This window comes from Siphateles boraxobius, unplaced genomic scaffold, assembly GCF_051911475.1.
Source record: "Siphateles boraxobius isolate OS27281-9 unplaced genomic scaffold, OSU_SipBor_1 19, whole genome shotgun sequence".
NCBI classification, from domain to species: Eukaryota; Metazoa; Chordata; class Actinopteri; order Cypriniformes; family Leuciscidae; genus Siphateles; species Siphateles boraxobius.
The window spans coordinates 6,393,297-6,410,050 of NW_027508799.1; the positions used below are offsets into that span (position 1 = coordinate 6,393,297).

The window sequence follows — 16,754 nt, forward strand, 5'->3', positions numbered from 1 at the left end:
GTATATTTTTCCGTCATAAATCCATCAAAGCGCATCCATCCGTGATGGAAAATATACCCATTCACTTCCATTATAAACCTTGGAAGAGCCAGGACATTTTTTAATATAACTATGATTATATTCGTCTGAAAGATGAATGTCATATACACCTAGGATGACTTGAGGTTGAGTTAATCATGGGGAAATTTTAATTTTTGGGTCAACTATCCCTTTAATGAGTACAGTTTATAGTCTACACATCGTACATCAGGGTCTCCGCGGATCCTTAAAAAGTATTAAAACATCTTAAATAAAATATATACGTTTTTTAAGGTCTTAAAATGTATTAAATTTCGCAAACTTTCGAAGAGTGGCATTCAATTTAATCTGGGCAGAATGAAAGAACGATATCTCTTTTAGAAACTATTTTCCATGCTAACGTTATTTCACCACCGCACGTCCCTGTCTAAAGACAGTAAAAAGTAGCGTGTGCCTATAGCACAGGCATCACACACCATTGAGGGGGCAGTGTTTTCCCCGTAAGCCTGTCATAGAAACAGCGAAGAAGTGTTTCAGAGAGGCAGACGCGAGCAAAGATGGGGAAGTGCAGGTTTAATGATAGCTGGCTCAATGATGAGAAATATAGCGGCTGGTTACAAAAAACGTCGGAATACGAAGCGCAGTGCAGACTTTGCAAAAAGACCATACAATTGGGAACAATGGGCTGCAAAGCCCTTGACTCACATATGAAAGGGGAGAAGCACAAGCGCTATGCCGACAGTCAGGCAACAAGTGTCCCCATTCAGATGTTTGCAGCATCGGTATCTACTTCAAAGGCTAACGTTACACCAGAGTTGGTGTCTTCGGGGTCCAGTACAAGTAATGCCTTCGGTACATTCTCCCCAACCACTACACTGAAGGCCGAAATGCTGTGGGTTTTGCACACGGTTAGCCGACATCACTCCTATACGTCCAACGAAGACGTGAGCACCGTCTTTAGGGCAATGTTCCCTGACTCGGAATGTGCAAAAACATTTAGTTGTGGCAGGGACAAAACCTCTTATCTTGCTCAATTTGGACTTGTTCCATACATAAAAAGGGAACTTCTGTCAAGTGTGAATCAAGACAGCTTCGTTGTCATGTTTGACGAACGCATGAATAGGACCACCAAAAGCAAACAACTGGATTTGCATGTCAGGTATTGGGCGAATGACGAGAATGGTTCTCGAGTGCAGTCCCGGTATCTGGGATCACACTATATGGGTCACTCCACTGCTGAAGACTTACTGGAAAAGTTCAAGGTAAGCCATTCAACAATCTTAACAAAAGTAATTAAGACAAGCACGTGATTTAAAATGTCAGTGTTTAATGTTTGTAAATGGGATATTAATTATTGGCAAGCAAATTTGCAACAGTTGGTTTTGATTTAGGTCCTCTCGTGGATAAATGTGTGCAAAACCAGCTTTCCAACCCTGATGTTGGAAACAAGTCAGCTGTTTTTTAATTGAATTGTATATTCTTAAAGTTATTTTGAATGTTCCCCTAATTAATAAGCAAACTCACGGATTCAAGGAGTTTTTTAACGACAATTCACCATGACGTCACTACAACAATAGACGTTCATCCAGGTGGCAAAAGCCGAAGCGTTGCTATGGCAACGCTAGTAAATTGCTTGGAAAGGAGACCCACCGTCAGCAGTAATCTACATTTCAAAAGGTAAGTTTATTCAAAAACAGACGTGGTGAAAATTCAGACATAGTTAACATGCTCATTGAGGGACTGATTAACTAATACAGGAGATAGCAATAAATGAAATGCCTAACCTTGGTCATAGTAGATTTAACGCTAGTCTACTACCATATGTTAGGCTATGGTAACGTTAGATGGTCTATTTCCCTGTTATCTAACTAAAAAAGGCTATGATCGTTTTCTGTTATTCTGATCGGATGGCACAGAAGTGAGCTTTTGACAGTGAAATGGATAATGGACAGCCTTGTGCTACTCAGTTAGGCATCACTCAAACTAAACTCGCGGTGATGATGAAACAAATGTGGTACACACATCAATCATCCATCAGCAGTAACGTTAGCCTACAACTATGTTTTGCTTTTCCTATTTCTTCCATTGACATTTGATCAGTAGCCTACAAGACACTAGAAGTTCTGTCTCTTCCTTGTATAATACTTCTACTTCAGGCAGTGACTGTCAATGAGTCTGATCTTCAAAAGAGACCTTAAGTTTACAAATATTAGTCCTGAGTTTCCCCAGCTGAAGATAATTATGCTCTGCTATGATTTTGTAGATGGACAGTTTTGGGCCAAGCGCAAAGAAGATCATAAGACATGTCAACATGGCAGGGAGTGTCAGACCAACTGCAACAATGAGAAATTAAAGACATTTTTTAAGATGATTTTAGGCAAAATGGTTGAAAAAATCATATATACAGTCACTTTAATATGATTTAATCGTTTGTCACTTTTGACCAATAGGTGGCGCAGTTCACTTGCTTTGGTCCGGACCAAATAATTTTTTTATTATTTTTTTTTGGTACGGTTCGCTTTCACACTGCTCTTTTTGCAAGTGAACCAAAATTTGTAAACAAAACCACACGTGTTTCGTGCCGACGCGGTGTCATTGGTTGTTGCATTAAATCTTACCCAGATACAATAGTGCTATTTTCTGATTGGCTAACATCACCAGAGGAGACGCGCTTGATTCCTGCCGGTTCCACAGTGAGAGCGGTGCGGCCAGAGTTTTGGGCGCTGCGGCATATTAAATATATTACAAATAGTTTTTCAGCGTGAGAAATACAATGTGTGGCGGGAGAGTGTGACAAAAGACCGAAATGAGTGACTGTCACGCTCAATGCGTGACACTTGAGAGCATTCCATTCCAATGATGCACACACGACGCGCAGAAAGACGTGCAACAGTATCGTGTGGCCAGACAGCGCGCCGGAATGGAATGTAGTAGGCTACAACAGATCACTTTCCCATAACGCAACTCCGACTACGGAAGCCTGTTAACTCAAAGGCGCAGTGCTTTCTTGCAATTGGGTCGGTTCATGTTCACACCGTAAACGAACCGTACCAGAGTTCGTTTGGAACCGTACCGAGACCACCTCTTCAGCTGGGTCTCGGTTCGGTTGTTTGGTCCGCACCCGAGTTCGATTGCTGTATTCACACCTGCCCAAAAGGTCCGCACCAAGGGGGGAAACGAACTAGAGTTCGATTCAATCGAACCAAACAAGGCAGGTGTGAATACACCCTAAGATTCCTCTTAGCAGTTTTAATATTGTTTTTTTGCACATTCTTCTAGTCACTCTGCAATTTAACAGAACCACTTTTTTTGACAGGGAACAATAGGGACCTGACAGAGCAAAGCAGATTAGAGAACTGACTGCAATGAGAGGGAGCCCAAAGACAGGCAGGAGTATCCAGTCCAGACAGATAGAAGGCAGGCAGTTGCTTTCAGAGACCGACTGAGGAGAGACAGAAAGTTTTCAGATGAAATATGTCTAATCTTTCTGCATATGTTCTTCAGTTGGACAAATCTGATTTCAATAGGTACATTAGTAAACTGAAGCTCTCGTTTGAAAATCAGATTCTGTCTTTGCCAGATCCATACAATCTAGATGATGGCTGGTATGCTGCTGATGCTAATACATTGCCCCCTGTTCAGTATCTTGATTTTTTTAACTACCTGATTAACACCTCAGGCCCTTGTACAGTTGAGGCTTTGCGAGCCTATAAGTCACTAGATGCTTATAACTGTTTTGTTTGTGATTATGTCCAAAACATCAAGCAGCATGATCTATCAGAAACAAGTCCTGTTGCTTTTGTTGCTGCCACAGTGGCTCCAGGACAGCGGATCAAAGAAGAAAAATACAAACCCTGGGTTTGTGTTAGTAGAAATGGCTGTATTGTTGCAACCCACTGCACTTGTGCAGCAGGTTTAGGAGAGGCCTGCAGCCACATTGCTGCTCTACTGTTTGCCATTGAAAGCATTACACAAATCAGAGACACAACTGAAGTGTCATGTACTGATATCCATGTCAATGGAAGAAATGTGAAAAGCAAAACATAGCTAGCTGTACTGCTAAAAATCTTGACATGTCACATCCAAAGCATGGTAAGAATGGCAGACAGAGGAAAAAAAGGAAGAAAGTGCCAGGGTTATCTATCCAGGTGCAACAGCAAGCCTTTGCAGAGCTGAGAGAGATCCTGCCCACTGCAGCAGTTTTAGTCAGGGACAGCAGTGACACCGACACCGCTTCAGAATCAGAGGATGCTGTAGACTACCCACAATTCCCATACAGATTAGCGAGACTAACTAATGTTGAAAATTGCTCTCCACAGACTATAATCGATGATGCCATTCCCACCAAGGCATAGATTGACAATCTGTCTCAAGCAACTGTTGCTCAGTCCCAGTCACACCTTTCAAGTGCTCAGAGAAGAGGAAGAGTGACTGCCAGCAACATCTCAACATGTGACTGTCATGGAGATGCAGTTCTGGAAATTAAATGCCCTTTCAAATACAAGGACTTGTGCTCTATTGAGATCCTACAAATCCAAGATCCAACTTTTTGTTTAGATACCCATGGTAATCTGAAGAAGGCACACCAGTATTATGATCAGGTACAAACACAAATGCTAGTGACCAACTGTACCCAGTGCAACGATGTTATTTGGACAGAGCCTGGCCTTGTCATTGTCAATGTGTCACGAGATGAAGATCATATCACTAATTTGTTGCACCAAACTAAAGTGTTTATTGAAACACACCTTATCCCAGAACTCCTTAAGAAGAAAATGGAAACAAGTCAGGATGATGCAGTCATTTGCACTTGCAGCAGACCCAAGTTTGGAAGGATCATAATCTGCTCTAATGAAAACTCCAGTGTAAAAATGTACCACTACAGTTGTGTAGGTATCAAAAGAAAGACAAAACAGTGGCTATGTGGCAGATGTAGATAATGTACATTAATATTTACAGCACTAACACTTTTTCAATTTAAATTCAATGTAAATCATATTTAGTATATTTTATCTATTCTTGCCTCTTTCTCATCTAGTAAATATTGTAATTATCTTTTTTTGATTGTGCTTTCATTGAATGTTTTAAATAGAAACTAGACTGTTAGCATAACTTGTGCTTAAAAGAAAAAAAAAACACTTACCTAATAAATGTTTGTTGAATGTTGCAAAAATCTTTGTGTACCTCTATGCTCCATGAATGAATAATACCTTACTAGTTATGTTAGTATATGTACTGTTTATCCAGTTGTGGAATAGAAAAGTTCCAGGTACGGCATTAAGGGGGGATGAACATGACAATGAAACCAAGTAAAATTGTATACAAAGATAATGGAAATTTATTAAAGATGTACATACATATTTATCTTAAAAGAGAAAAAAAGAATAACAGTAAGATGAATATAATAATAAATAAAATAAAATCAGTTAAGTACACAACAAAAGTTAAGGAGCAAAGGGTTTGATTCAAATATATTTTCACAAGAGTAATCACAAGAGATCCTAGCTTATCAATTTGTTAAAGAGTGAGAGGAAAGTAATCAAAGTCTGGTAGCAGTATTATTTAATAAGTTTAGGTCTAAGATTACTTGGAGTACAACAGACGGTCAATATGTCACTGGAGAGAGGAATAAGTGTCAGAGGGAGCGTGTTTTTCAGAATTCTAAAGATCTTAATGCGTTCAATAGCTCGCTCCACATGAATACGCAATGCTGAAAGTTGGCGGGCCCTCTCAACATCACACCCAGGTAGGTGCTTTCTCCCCTTCAAGAATGGAGGCATGACCAGTGTGGCACCAAGCCTAGCCAGGTGGTCACCTATCAGAAAACCTCTATCTGCCATAACCTGATTTCCTGGATTAATGTTACTGTAAAAGCCAGACTTACCACTGATCTCTTTATCTGATATCCTCCCTCCCCACATTTTGGAAATAATTGGTATTGAGCCATAGGGCGTGATACCTATTAGAGCCTTAAGGGTATTATGGTGTTTATAATTTGACCAGGTCTGGGCTCTAGCCCTGAGATTGAATGGCCTGTCAATAAAAAAAACTCTGTACAGTCAATGATAACTACACATTTCTTAAACCTCTTCTTGAACTTCTGAAGCATGTTTTTCCGAAGAACCTCTGCAGATGGCCAGGAGATTAAAAATTGGAGACGCTTTGCAAGGACAGGTATGACTTCGTTGATAACATTTGAAACGCATGCAGAGGACACACCAAACCGGAAACCAAGGTCTAAATGGGCAAGTCTGTGTCAGCGCTTCATCAAAGTTAAAAGAAGTTGATTCTCCTTGGAGATAACCCTTCTTTCTGAAATAAGTGGTGCAATTAAGTTTAAAATCCAAATAAACGCAGCAAAAGATGGCAGTCCAAAATAAAATGAAAAGAATTTCCGTTTGTGCTTAATTTGACTAGCTGCATCATTCTCTGTGACAAAGAAATTTTCTGAAGAGATGGACAATTTTGACAGCTTTTCTTTGTAAGAGTCTCTCTCTAAACACAACCTATGTACCTCTTGTTGTAGCATTTCACACATATGACATTTTCCCGCATTGTCTTGATCGTCCCCTTCTTCTTTCTGGTTGTCTTATATGTCAGGAACAATCTCTGGTTCTGGTTCTGATCCTGGTCCAGCTGTAGAATAAAGCTGTCTCCTTCTCACTGCTCGATGGTACAGACCCTGTTTATCTGCTGCTCTCTTAGCAGATGCGGTTGGATCGGCTGACTCAGGTCCCAGGTGTTGCGAAAGAGCAAAGTCAGGGTGGTCGGGGTCAGGGTTCGGACAACCTGCATAATAAACAAAGACATTGACCATTTAAGCATGTGCTCTTAAGTAACTATATTTTACCAAATGTTAACAACTTCAATTTTGGATACTAGAGGGTTCAAGTTAGGCCTAACAAAGCAAGCTTTACAATGAAGACTGCTGTTTGTTAGCATGGGCCTAGACCTTAATTGTAGAAAATGTCCCCTCTGTAATGTAGGCTACAACTTTTCATTTTAATGGAGTATGGCAGTTCACATTTCATCCTTTAAAAACTGCACAGAAACACAGTAGCTTCAGTAGAATAGCAGACTTAGGACAAAAGGGGGCGCTGTTGTTCAGTAAAAGCTTGCAGTCTTTTTTTAAGTGTACACAAACACATGACGAAACGTTAGTCAAAATTTAGTTTGCTTGCACTACATTAAAAAAGACTGCAAGCTTTCAGTGTGTTACAGCTCATACTTTTGCCCTTACATTTACACATTTAACTTGACCTTGTACTGTGTCAGTTGGAAAGCATATCGATGGAGCCAAGTCAAGAAGGTGACAGTTAACGTTAGTTCTAAGCCATCAGCTGTGTAGCTGTGGGTGTTTCTTTACAGCTGGGTAAACGCTAGCTAGCTAATTACTCAAAGACAACCAAACCAAACATTTAATACATTAACTTAACTTACCTGTGAGAAAATGTCTTCCACAAACACGATGATGGATGTTTGGTTCCCAGTCTGCCTCGTTAGAAATGGCTACTCCGCCACTAAGCAGTCTTGCTATCTTCTCTGTTGCACTAATTTTAACGACATCCACTCGCTTTAACCTCCTCACCCACAGGTTCCGCTGGATAAATTTACTTTTTCCTGAAGGAAATCGATAAAATCCTACACCGTTTGCTTTATATCTAGTGGCGCAACCCCAAACACAACACGTTTTCGTCATTGTTTCAACTTTGATGTAACTATGTAACGTTAACTGTTTACAGTAGCCGGCTGAATCAGTTGGTCGGCAGTTGGTCAATAGAAGCCGCTTGCGTTCTGCCACCCGGAAGTATCTTGGTGCCTATCGTTTACAAACATTCTGAAATGCCCTATTGTCACATACATAGAAATATTGTGTGTGCTGTGAGGGGGCTGTCTGGTGGAAGGCAGGGTGGTGTGTGTGTGTGTGTGTGTGTGTGTGTGTGTGTGTGTGTGTGTGTGTGTGTGTGTGTGTGTGTGTGTGTGTGTGTGTGTGTGTGTGTGTGGCATAGGGCAATTTTTCTGTATGTTTATGTTTGCACATCTTATCTTATGGTAAACTAAACTTACTTTATTTAAATATTTGACAGACATAGGCTATCTTAATAAAATTATCTTGGTATCATTGCTTTAGGAATAAGTTGCCAGTTTTTATAATGTTTGTGTTTTTCAATTTTTTAGGACTGTACAAAGGAACTAAATCTCAGGAATATGCTCTCCTTGTCAATGGATGGAACATCTGTCAATTGGAAATTTGTGAATCTCCTGCAAAAAGAGCATGCTGAGCAATTTGCTGGGACACAAATTCAAATTGTTGGAAGCTGTGTTTTACACACCCTTCATAATGCGTTTAAGGGACGTTTTGAATTGTGGATGGTGGAAAAAGTACTTAAAGCACTTCATTTTCTCTTCCACTGCGCACCAGCCAGAAGAGAAGATTTCACTTCTGCAACAGCAACCTCAACATTCCCCTTGCCTTTCTGTGGGCATAGGTGGTTAGAAAATTTGCCTGCTGTCGAAAGAGCGTTAGAAGTCTGGCCCTCCATTGTGAAGTATGTAGTCCTTGTGAAGTCAAAGAAGATGAAGGACCCAGGAACATCATCATTTGACAGCATATGTAAAGCCCAAATGGATCCCCTTCTGCTGCCCAAATTCCATTTTTTCATGGCCATATCACGAGCCTTTCAGCCATTTCTGGCGAAATATCAGACGGATGTGCCAATGATGCCCTTCCTTTGGAGGACTTGGAAAATTTGATCCGGGTAATCATTCACAACAACAATAACAACAACAACAAATGTCAAACACACACAAATTAACTGAATTGAATTTTATTTTCAGAATCTCCTTAAACGCTTTATAAAGCGAGATGCCCTGCCTCTTACTCCGTACAAACTTGTTAGGCTTGATGTTATGGATCAAAAACTCTGGCTGAGTCCAAAAGAAGTGGACATTGGAATGGGTGCAACAGCTGTCATCAAGGTGGGACTTCCTGTAAATACATTGATATCTTTACATAGAAATGTGTCAAACAAATGTGAATAACTTTGAGTGTGAGCTGTTTTGATATGTACAATTGAGGTATTGTTAACCTTCTGCTTAGTCTTTGGAGAGATCATAGAAATTTGACAAGACATGTTTTGTTGTCAGGAGGTGTCAGGGGCCAAAGGCAGAGTAAGTGATCTTGGTGTGCTTCAGTTCAGAAAAGACTGCCAGATTGTTCTTTCAAACACCTGCAAGAAGGCACTGGATAAGTGCCCTCTGAAGTATTCATTTGTGCACAATATGATGTGTTTGGACCCAAAGAAAATGCACTCAAAGCCAAATGACTGTCAGGAGAAGATAAAAGCACTCATCCAGAAGTTTTTGCAGGACAAACAGTTGGCAGGCGGGATATCAGCTGGTAAACTTTAGGAATAAGAATAGATTAGAATACAATCAATCAATCATTTATTTATAGAGCACATTTACGACACAACCAAGGTTGACCAAAGTGCTTTACACAGAATAAAAGACACACAGACCTAGCATTTATGAATACAAACAAAAATAGGTAATCAATAAACATTCATTTTCAAACAGAAGGTAGCTATATAGTGTTAAAAGCCAAAGAGAACAAATAAGTCTTAAGCTGAGTTTTAAAAGTGGAGATAGATGGAGCATGCCTAATAGACAGAGGAAGGCTGTTCCACAGCCTCGGTCCAGCAGCGGCAAAGGCGCGGTCACCACGTTTTTTTAATTTTACTTTAGGGACAGTTAGAAGGCCATGGTCAATGGATCTCAGGTTTCTAGAAGGGGTATACGGTACCAAGAGATCAGTTAGGTATTGCGGTGCTAGATTGTTAAAAGCTTTGTAGACGAATAATAAAATTTTGAACTCTATCCTATACTTAACCGGAAGCCAGTGCAGAGACATTAAAATAGGAGTTATGTGATCGAACTTACGCTTCCCTTCAAGCAGTCGAGCAGCTGCGTTTTGAACCATCTGCAGACGGGAGATTGATGCCTGAGAAATGCCATAATACAAAGAATTACAGTAGTCAAGCCTAGAAGTAACGAACGCATGAATAGCTATTTCTAAATTACTTCTTGATAGAATGGACTTTACTTTACTGAGAAGGCGCAGTTGATAAAAGCATGACTTAACAACAGCACAAATCTGTTTATCAAATTTTAAACTAGTGTCAAATAGGAAGCCCAGATTCCTGGCACACTTTGTTTTGTACGGGGTAAGAGGGCCAAGATCAAAGTTAAAAACACAGTTTTCATTGGGGCCGAACAACATAAACTCCGATTTGTTTTCATTTAAGTGTAGAAAATTGTTTGACAGCCATGACTTAAGATCATTCAGGCAATCTAACAGCGGCTGAAGAGAAGATTCATTATTGCGTTGCAAGGGAAGGTAAAGTTGGGTATCGTCGGCGTGAAAATGAAACGAGACACCATGTTTTTTAAAAATAGCAGCCAGAGGGAGCAAATATAAAGAAAATAACACAGGCCCAAGGATTGATCCCTGAGGGACACCACAACCAAGTTGCTTATTGGAGGATGAATATTGTCCTAACTGTACAGTAAAACATCTATCTGACAGATAAGAGTGAAACCACTGTAAGACAGACCCACGAAGTCCCACACAAGACTCCAGGCGTGACAAAAGAATGCTGTGGTCAACTAAGTCAAAAGCAGCACTTAGATCTAAGAGGACCAGAGCCAAAGGTTTACCAGAATCTGTGATAAGATATATATCATTTAGGACTTTTAAAAGAGCAGATTCGGTGCTATGTAAAACTTTAAAGCCAGATTGAAAAACTTCATTGATTGAATTGTTTGACAGAAAAGTTTGTAATTGAGCCAATACAGCTTTCTCCATGATCTTTGAAATAAAAGGAAGATTTGAAATAGGTCGAAAGCTGGAGAGAGAAGAGGAATCTAGATTAGGTTTTTTAATATATGGTGTTATCACAGCCTGTTTAAGGCAAACTGGAACAGTGCCCGTATATAAGCACTTATTAATGACGGACAGCAGACCTGGACCAATTGCATCCATATTTTGTTTGAGGAAATGTGAGGGAACAATATCATGTTGGCATGATGTAGGCTTAAGACGCTCCACAATTTCCTTACAGGCGTGGAAACAGAGTGGCTCAAACACAGACCATGTGGCGGAATATAAAGGAATCTCTGACAAAGTATGTCCAGCCTGAGACATTTGAGCTCTAATGGCCAATACCTTATTTGTAAAAAAGTTTCCAAAACTTTCACAGAGCGAGACAGAAGGCGTAGGAAAAAGATTGACAGGTGGATTTAGCACAGAGTCAATAGTGGAAAAAAGTACACGAGGGTTATTTCCATTTTACGTAATCAAATCAGAGAAATATTTACTTTTAGCAGCTTTAGCAGCCCTCTGAAATGAGGAAAGAGAGTTTCTCATAATTTCATATGAGACATGCAATTTGTCCTTTTTCCACTTGCGTTCAGCTCGACGGCAAGCCTGTCTAAGAGAACGCACTGATTCATTAAACCATGGAATTGGTACTGAAATACGGAATTTAAGCTTAAAAGGTGCAATACTGTTCAGAATAGAAGCACAGGTGGAGTTGAAAAATCTGAGATGTTCATCCGCATCCAGGTTATGAAGAGTAAATTCCGTTTCAGAAGTCCACGCTCCAAGAAATGCTGCAGTGAACTCCTCCCTGGAGTGTGCACTGAAGGTACGAGACATACACACCATGGGCTGAGTTTTTAGTGTTTGACCAAAGTATGGAACAGAGAAAATTACAGGCATATGATCAGAGAAGGTTGCATTGCTAATTGTAATATCTGATACAGATAATCCATGAGTTAAAATCAAGTCCAAGGTATGACCATGTAGATGCGTTGGGCCAGATACCCACTGAACAAGGTCAAAAGACTCAATGAGATTTAAAAACTCCATGGAGAGAGTTTTAGATGCACAACAAACATGAATATTAAAATCACCAAGCAGCAGTATTTTATCGTAAGCAATAACAAGATCCCCCACAAATGCAGCAAATTCGTTAATAAATTCTGAGTTATGTTTGGGAGGGCGATATAACAGTGCAATGGTGACAGGGTTTGCTACTAGTATTTGAAATAGTTGCACCTCAAAACTGCTATATGAAGATGTAGATAAAAATTGACAAGAAAAAGTGTTTTTAAAAACAGTCACTAACCCCCCACCGCGGCCTGATGAGCGCGGGGTATTTAAAAAGTCACAGCCCTGCGGTAGTAATTCAACAAGCGAGCTTAATTCGCCAGGTTTAATCCATGTCTCGTGACACAAAGGAAGTCCAGCGCTTGTGTAGTAAACAATTCGTTTAAAATGAAAGTTTTATTTACCAGGGATCGTGCATTGATAAGGGCCATCTTCAGTACAGATAAGTCATTATCCGACTGTGTTGCTCGACACAGTGGCCGGAGATTACGGAGATTAACTCCGCCATGGTAAATATACATCCCATGACGATGCGTGGAAATAATAACAGGGATAATCGCGCGTGGCCGCTGGAACTGAACCTCAGGAAAACACCTTCCTGTGTCGCATCCACAAACCCGAACTCCCAACTAGTAGAATGGGTGCTGCACACCGTTCTCTCGAGCCAACGCAATTTTCCGGCGAACAGCGACACCACCCCGTTTGCCGCGCCTCCTCCGGCGCTTTCTTTTGGGTAAGTCCGTCGGACACCTGCGCAGGTGCACAGGGAGATTGATCGCAGAAAATGATGGAAACACTCTATATCCATTAACATCACCATTTGCGGAGTCCATGACCACACTACGAATGTTAAGCAGTGTTAGGCGGTCATACAGGAGGATGGAATTACAATTTGCGAAAATAATGGAGATAAGAAAAAGAATAACACATGCCAACGGCAACGACGAAGCGGACAGCAGACGGCCAGCCAACACAGGCGCCATCTTTTTTCCTATGTCATCATCATTTACGAAACAAATGGAATATTAAATTATGTTTTTCCATTTTGTTTTCAACATTAATATTTTTAACACATGGATTTTAAAACATTTTATCAACCAACCAACTCTTTTGGTTTGAAGAATTAGCCTGGGGTGTGTTCCCCAAAACCATAGTTGCTAACTAAGTTAGCTACTTTGTCCGTTGCAATTTCCCATTGCCCACCAACTAAGTTGCTAACTGGATAGCAACTATGGATTTGGGAAACGGACCCAGATTAACATATACCCAGAGATTTTATTGCACATTTCTGGTATCATGGGATTATTGGGTTACAAGCTACTTTCTTATTGTGATCCTATGTGTTGAAATTTTTCTTCTGCATCAAATCTAATTACAGGTGATGTAATATCTCAGCAGTTCGAAAATTTCCTGCACACTGATGCCAAAGGATTAGACTTCATCTCCTTCAGTCCTTCTGAAGAATGCAGAGTTGATGTATTTTTGCATCAGAGAATGGGTGGGTCTTATCCTGACCTCTGGACATTCTGCAAAAAATTGCTGCTCTTGTTCCATGGGCAAGCTGAAGTTTAACGTGGGTTTTCAACAAATAAAGAGGTGGAGACCTGCAACCTAACCGAGGAAGGAATCGTTGCACAGAGATTTATATGTGACCATGTCAGAGTGTGTGGAGGAGTGACCAAAGTGCCTATGAACAAAGAGATGACCAGTTACTGTGCCACAGCACGCACCAGGTACAGAGCATACCTGGATGAGGAGAGGAGTAAAAAGGAAAAAGATGAACGAAAGAAAAAAAGAAAGAAGGTGGTGGAGGAACTGGAGGATCTCAAAAGGCAGAGGACATCATTGGAAGGTGTATGTGAGAGTCTTCAAACCGATGCTGACCAAATGGCAGAAAAAGTGTAGAATTCTGCTGGCACCCAAAATGGCAACACTAATAACAAAGTCAAATACCCTGAGACGACGAGCTAAGTAAAAAAGAGAGCAGTTGGTGGTCCTGAATGCTGTCATTGAAAAGAAGGCTACTGAACTGAGATGCTTAACGGATCAACAGTAAAAATTGTGCAAGAATATTGGGGTTCTTAGCTATTGTTTGGACACTAATTCCCTTTTTTTAGGCCTTTTGAGTTTAACTTGTCATTTGCAATTTGATTTGTTTACGCACTGTTTGTACGTTATTTACAGCAGTATTGTTGCAGTATTGAAAAGGCAGTTGCCTGACATGCACTTTTTGTTGCTAAATATACACTCACTATTTGCACTGTTGCTCAAATACAAATGTGCTTTTTTAACCTGAACAGCCTAGAGTGTAGTTTTATATATATTTTTGCCGCGGTAATGGTCTTAATTTTTATTCTTGAAGGTCTTAAAAAGGTCTTAAAGTAACACCAGGTAACTTTTCAACCTTCATAATATATTTCCAAGTCTCTTGTGATGGTACATCGACTTACAATAGGTTGAATGACACGTCTGCCATAGCCTGACGGGGTCTGTAGCATTTTTAATCGCACTTTTAAACTTCAGGTTTCGGGTAGTACCGGCGAACAAAGAGAACTACCTAACTCGACTGCTTTACGGCATATACGTCACTTCCACCACCACCCCCACTTCCTTAAAATCGCAGGGCTGTCAAGTGTCACGCATTGAGCGTGACAGTCACTCATTTCGGTCTTTTGTCACGCTCTCCCGCCACACATTGTATTTCTCACGCTGAAAAACTATTTGTAATATATTTAATATGCCGCAGCGCCCAAAAGTCTGGCTGCGCCGCTCTCACTGTGGAAGCTATCTTATCCTCCGTTTATCTTCATGAATCAGGTAATGATTATTTGTCTTGCCTCAAGCTATAATGCAAATCGATTTGTAAAATTTGCAGATTTATTTATGGTAGCTTGATATTATAATATTGACGATATATGGTTATTATCTACCACTCAAACATTGCATTGAAGTATCATATAGATTCAGTAAAACGGTAACCAATAGACTAGGCTACTATAATGACACTGGCTTGTAAACGTGATCATCGCGATCATTTGTCATTAGAAAAAAAATAAAACCCATGAAATTATATTCATATGACATGCTGAAATATATGCCACTGTACCTGGGATGAAGACATTTCACACGCGACGCAAGCAGTACACCTGCATGTGACCTCCTCCTACAGTGTTCAGGGCTATCATGGTTGTCAACAAATGCACGATGACAGGGTTTACGACAGTAAGTCAAGTCAAGTCAAGTCACCTTAATTTATATAGCGCTTTTTACAATACAGATTGTATCAAAGCAGCTTCACAGTGATAACATGAAAATAATATAACAGAGTTTGTTTCTAAAAGAAAATTGAGTCAACGTCCACCTTAAGTAAGGCAGATCAATAATATTAGTAGTAGAGGACAATACTGTTTCCCAACTGTAGGGGGACCCCGAGAGCAAAAGTTACCTGGTGTTACTTTAAAAGTCATTAAATTTGTTGATCAAAAATGTGCAGATACCCTGGTACATGCAGTTGTATGATGAAAATGTTTCCACTTCCTATGTGATGAATATTAACACCGATAAAAAAAAAAATCAGTTTATACAGAAACGGTGTGAAAAGATTTTGTCTTTTTTGATCTTTACCTTGAAAAAGTTTATGCAAATGTTTAAATGTCTTGTGAAATGAATTGGTTTACACAATTAAAAATTTTTGTGAAAATTGAATTTGAAAGGTTTATGCACATTTTAAAATGTCTTATGATAAAAAAAGAAAGTTACATGATTTTAAAATGTTAGCCTATCGGTTGAAACTGAGGCCTGTATACGTACTGTTTTAAAAGTTTAAGAAAAAGTTTGACATGTCTTCATAAATGTTAAGAGTGACATGTTTTTAATTTTTATTTATTTATTTATTAATGTATTTATTTATTTATCTACCACTGTAATAAGAAAAATAAATGTGATTGAACCAGTTTGTTATTTTTATATTTTTACAAATAAAACTATTTGTCTACAATCAAGAGTATTGTTTTAATAGATCAATAAATTGACATACTGTGCTATGTAGAATAAAAAAATGTAGTTGAGTACTATTAGGAAATATACTACAATCTAAACTAAACTGAATTTGAATTTCTTGTGTGAAATCTGACTCTTCCAGCAACGGTTACAACTAACCCTTCTGTCTGTTACAACTAACTCCGCCCACGGGGTAAATTGTAAATTTGACTCCTGGCGCTTTTGCCGATACTGCGCAGCAATGGTAGGTCAAACGAACATACAAACAGTGCTCATTTGTAGGAGAGGCTTGCATGTTGTTTGTTTAAAAATATGGTTTGTTTAACCCTATTACTTTGTTCATTATTTGGCCAAATCCAAAAAGTGTTACGTTGTGCCCCGCGCTCCCCTACATTTGTGAACATGGAATTTGGCCATTTGAAGAATAAAATATATAATATCAACCTGACTGTGCTTGTCTCTACAGTTCTCCAAAAGACCAAATAATAATAACAGTACAATAATAATTTCCATAACAGGTTATTAACAACATAAATTTGCAATAGCCTATGCGCCGTACGGTGTAACTTTTGGTTGTTTTTTACGCCACAGGGAGGGGAGGGGGATTTGGCTTAATGAGCCAAATGACCCGGTCAAAAAAGTCACTGATATATATATATATATATATATATATATATATATATATATATATATATATAATCACTGATCCATTCACTGTTCTGGATGAGAGCCAACTGCTTCTATAACAAGTTTGTAATGTTTTTTTGTGAATATATATGTATTT

General features: G+C 39.5%; 1 protein-coding gene and 1 long non-coding RNA gene across 2 annotated transcripts; one reads left to right on the top strand and one right to left on the bottom strand.

The window, feature by feature from the left end:
* The first annotated feature begins 357 nt into the window (after positions 1-357).
* LOC143742468 (uncharacterized) lies at positions 358-14,075 on the top strand. The gene is made up of 5 exons (XM_077235344.1): positions 358-1,280; positions 8,197-8,777; positions 8,857-8,997; positions 9,166-9,403; positions 13,350-14,075. The coding sequence occupies exons 1-2, from the start codon at positions 576-578 to the stop codon at positions 8,770-8,772; spliced, it is 1,281 nt and encodes a 426-aa protein (XP_077091459.1). The 5' UTR covers positions 358-575; the 3' UTR covers positions 8,773-8,777; positions 8,857-8,997; positions 9,166-9,403; positions 13,350-14,075.
* LOC143742576 (uncharacterized) lies at positions 9,545-12,510 on the bottom strand. The gene is made up of 3 exons (XR_013205491.1): positions 12,376-12,510; positions 9,961-10,021; positions 9,545-9,803 (listed from the first exon to the last, which is right to left on the bottom strand). It is a non-coding gene; the product is annotated as an uncharacterized LOC143742576 (long non-coding RNA).
* Positions 14,076-16,754: the final 2,679 nt, after the last annotated feature.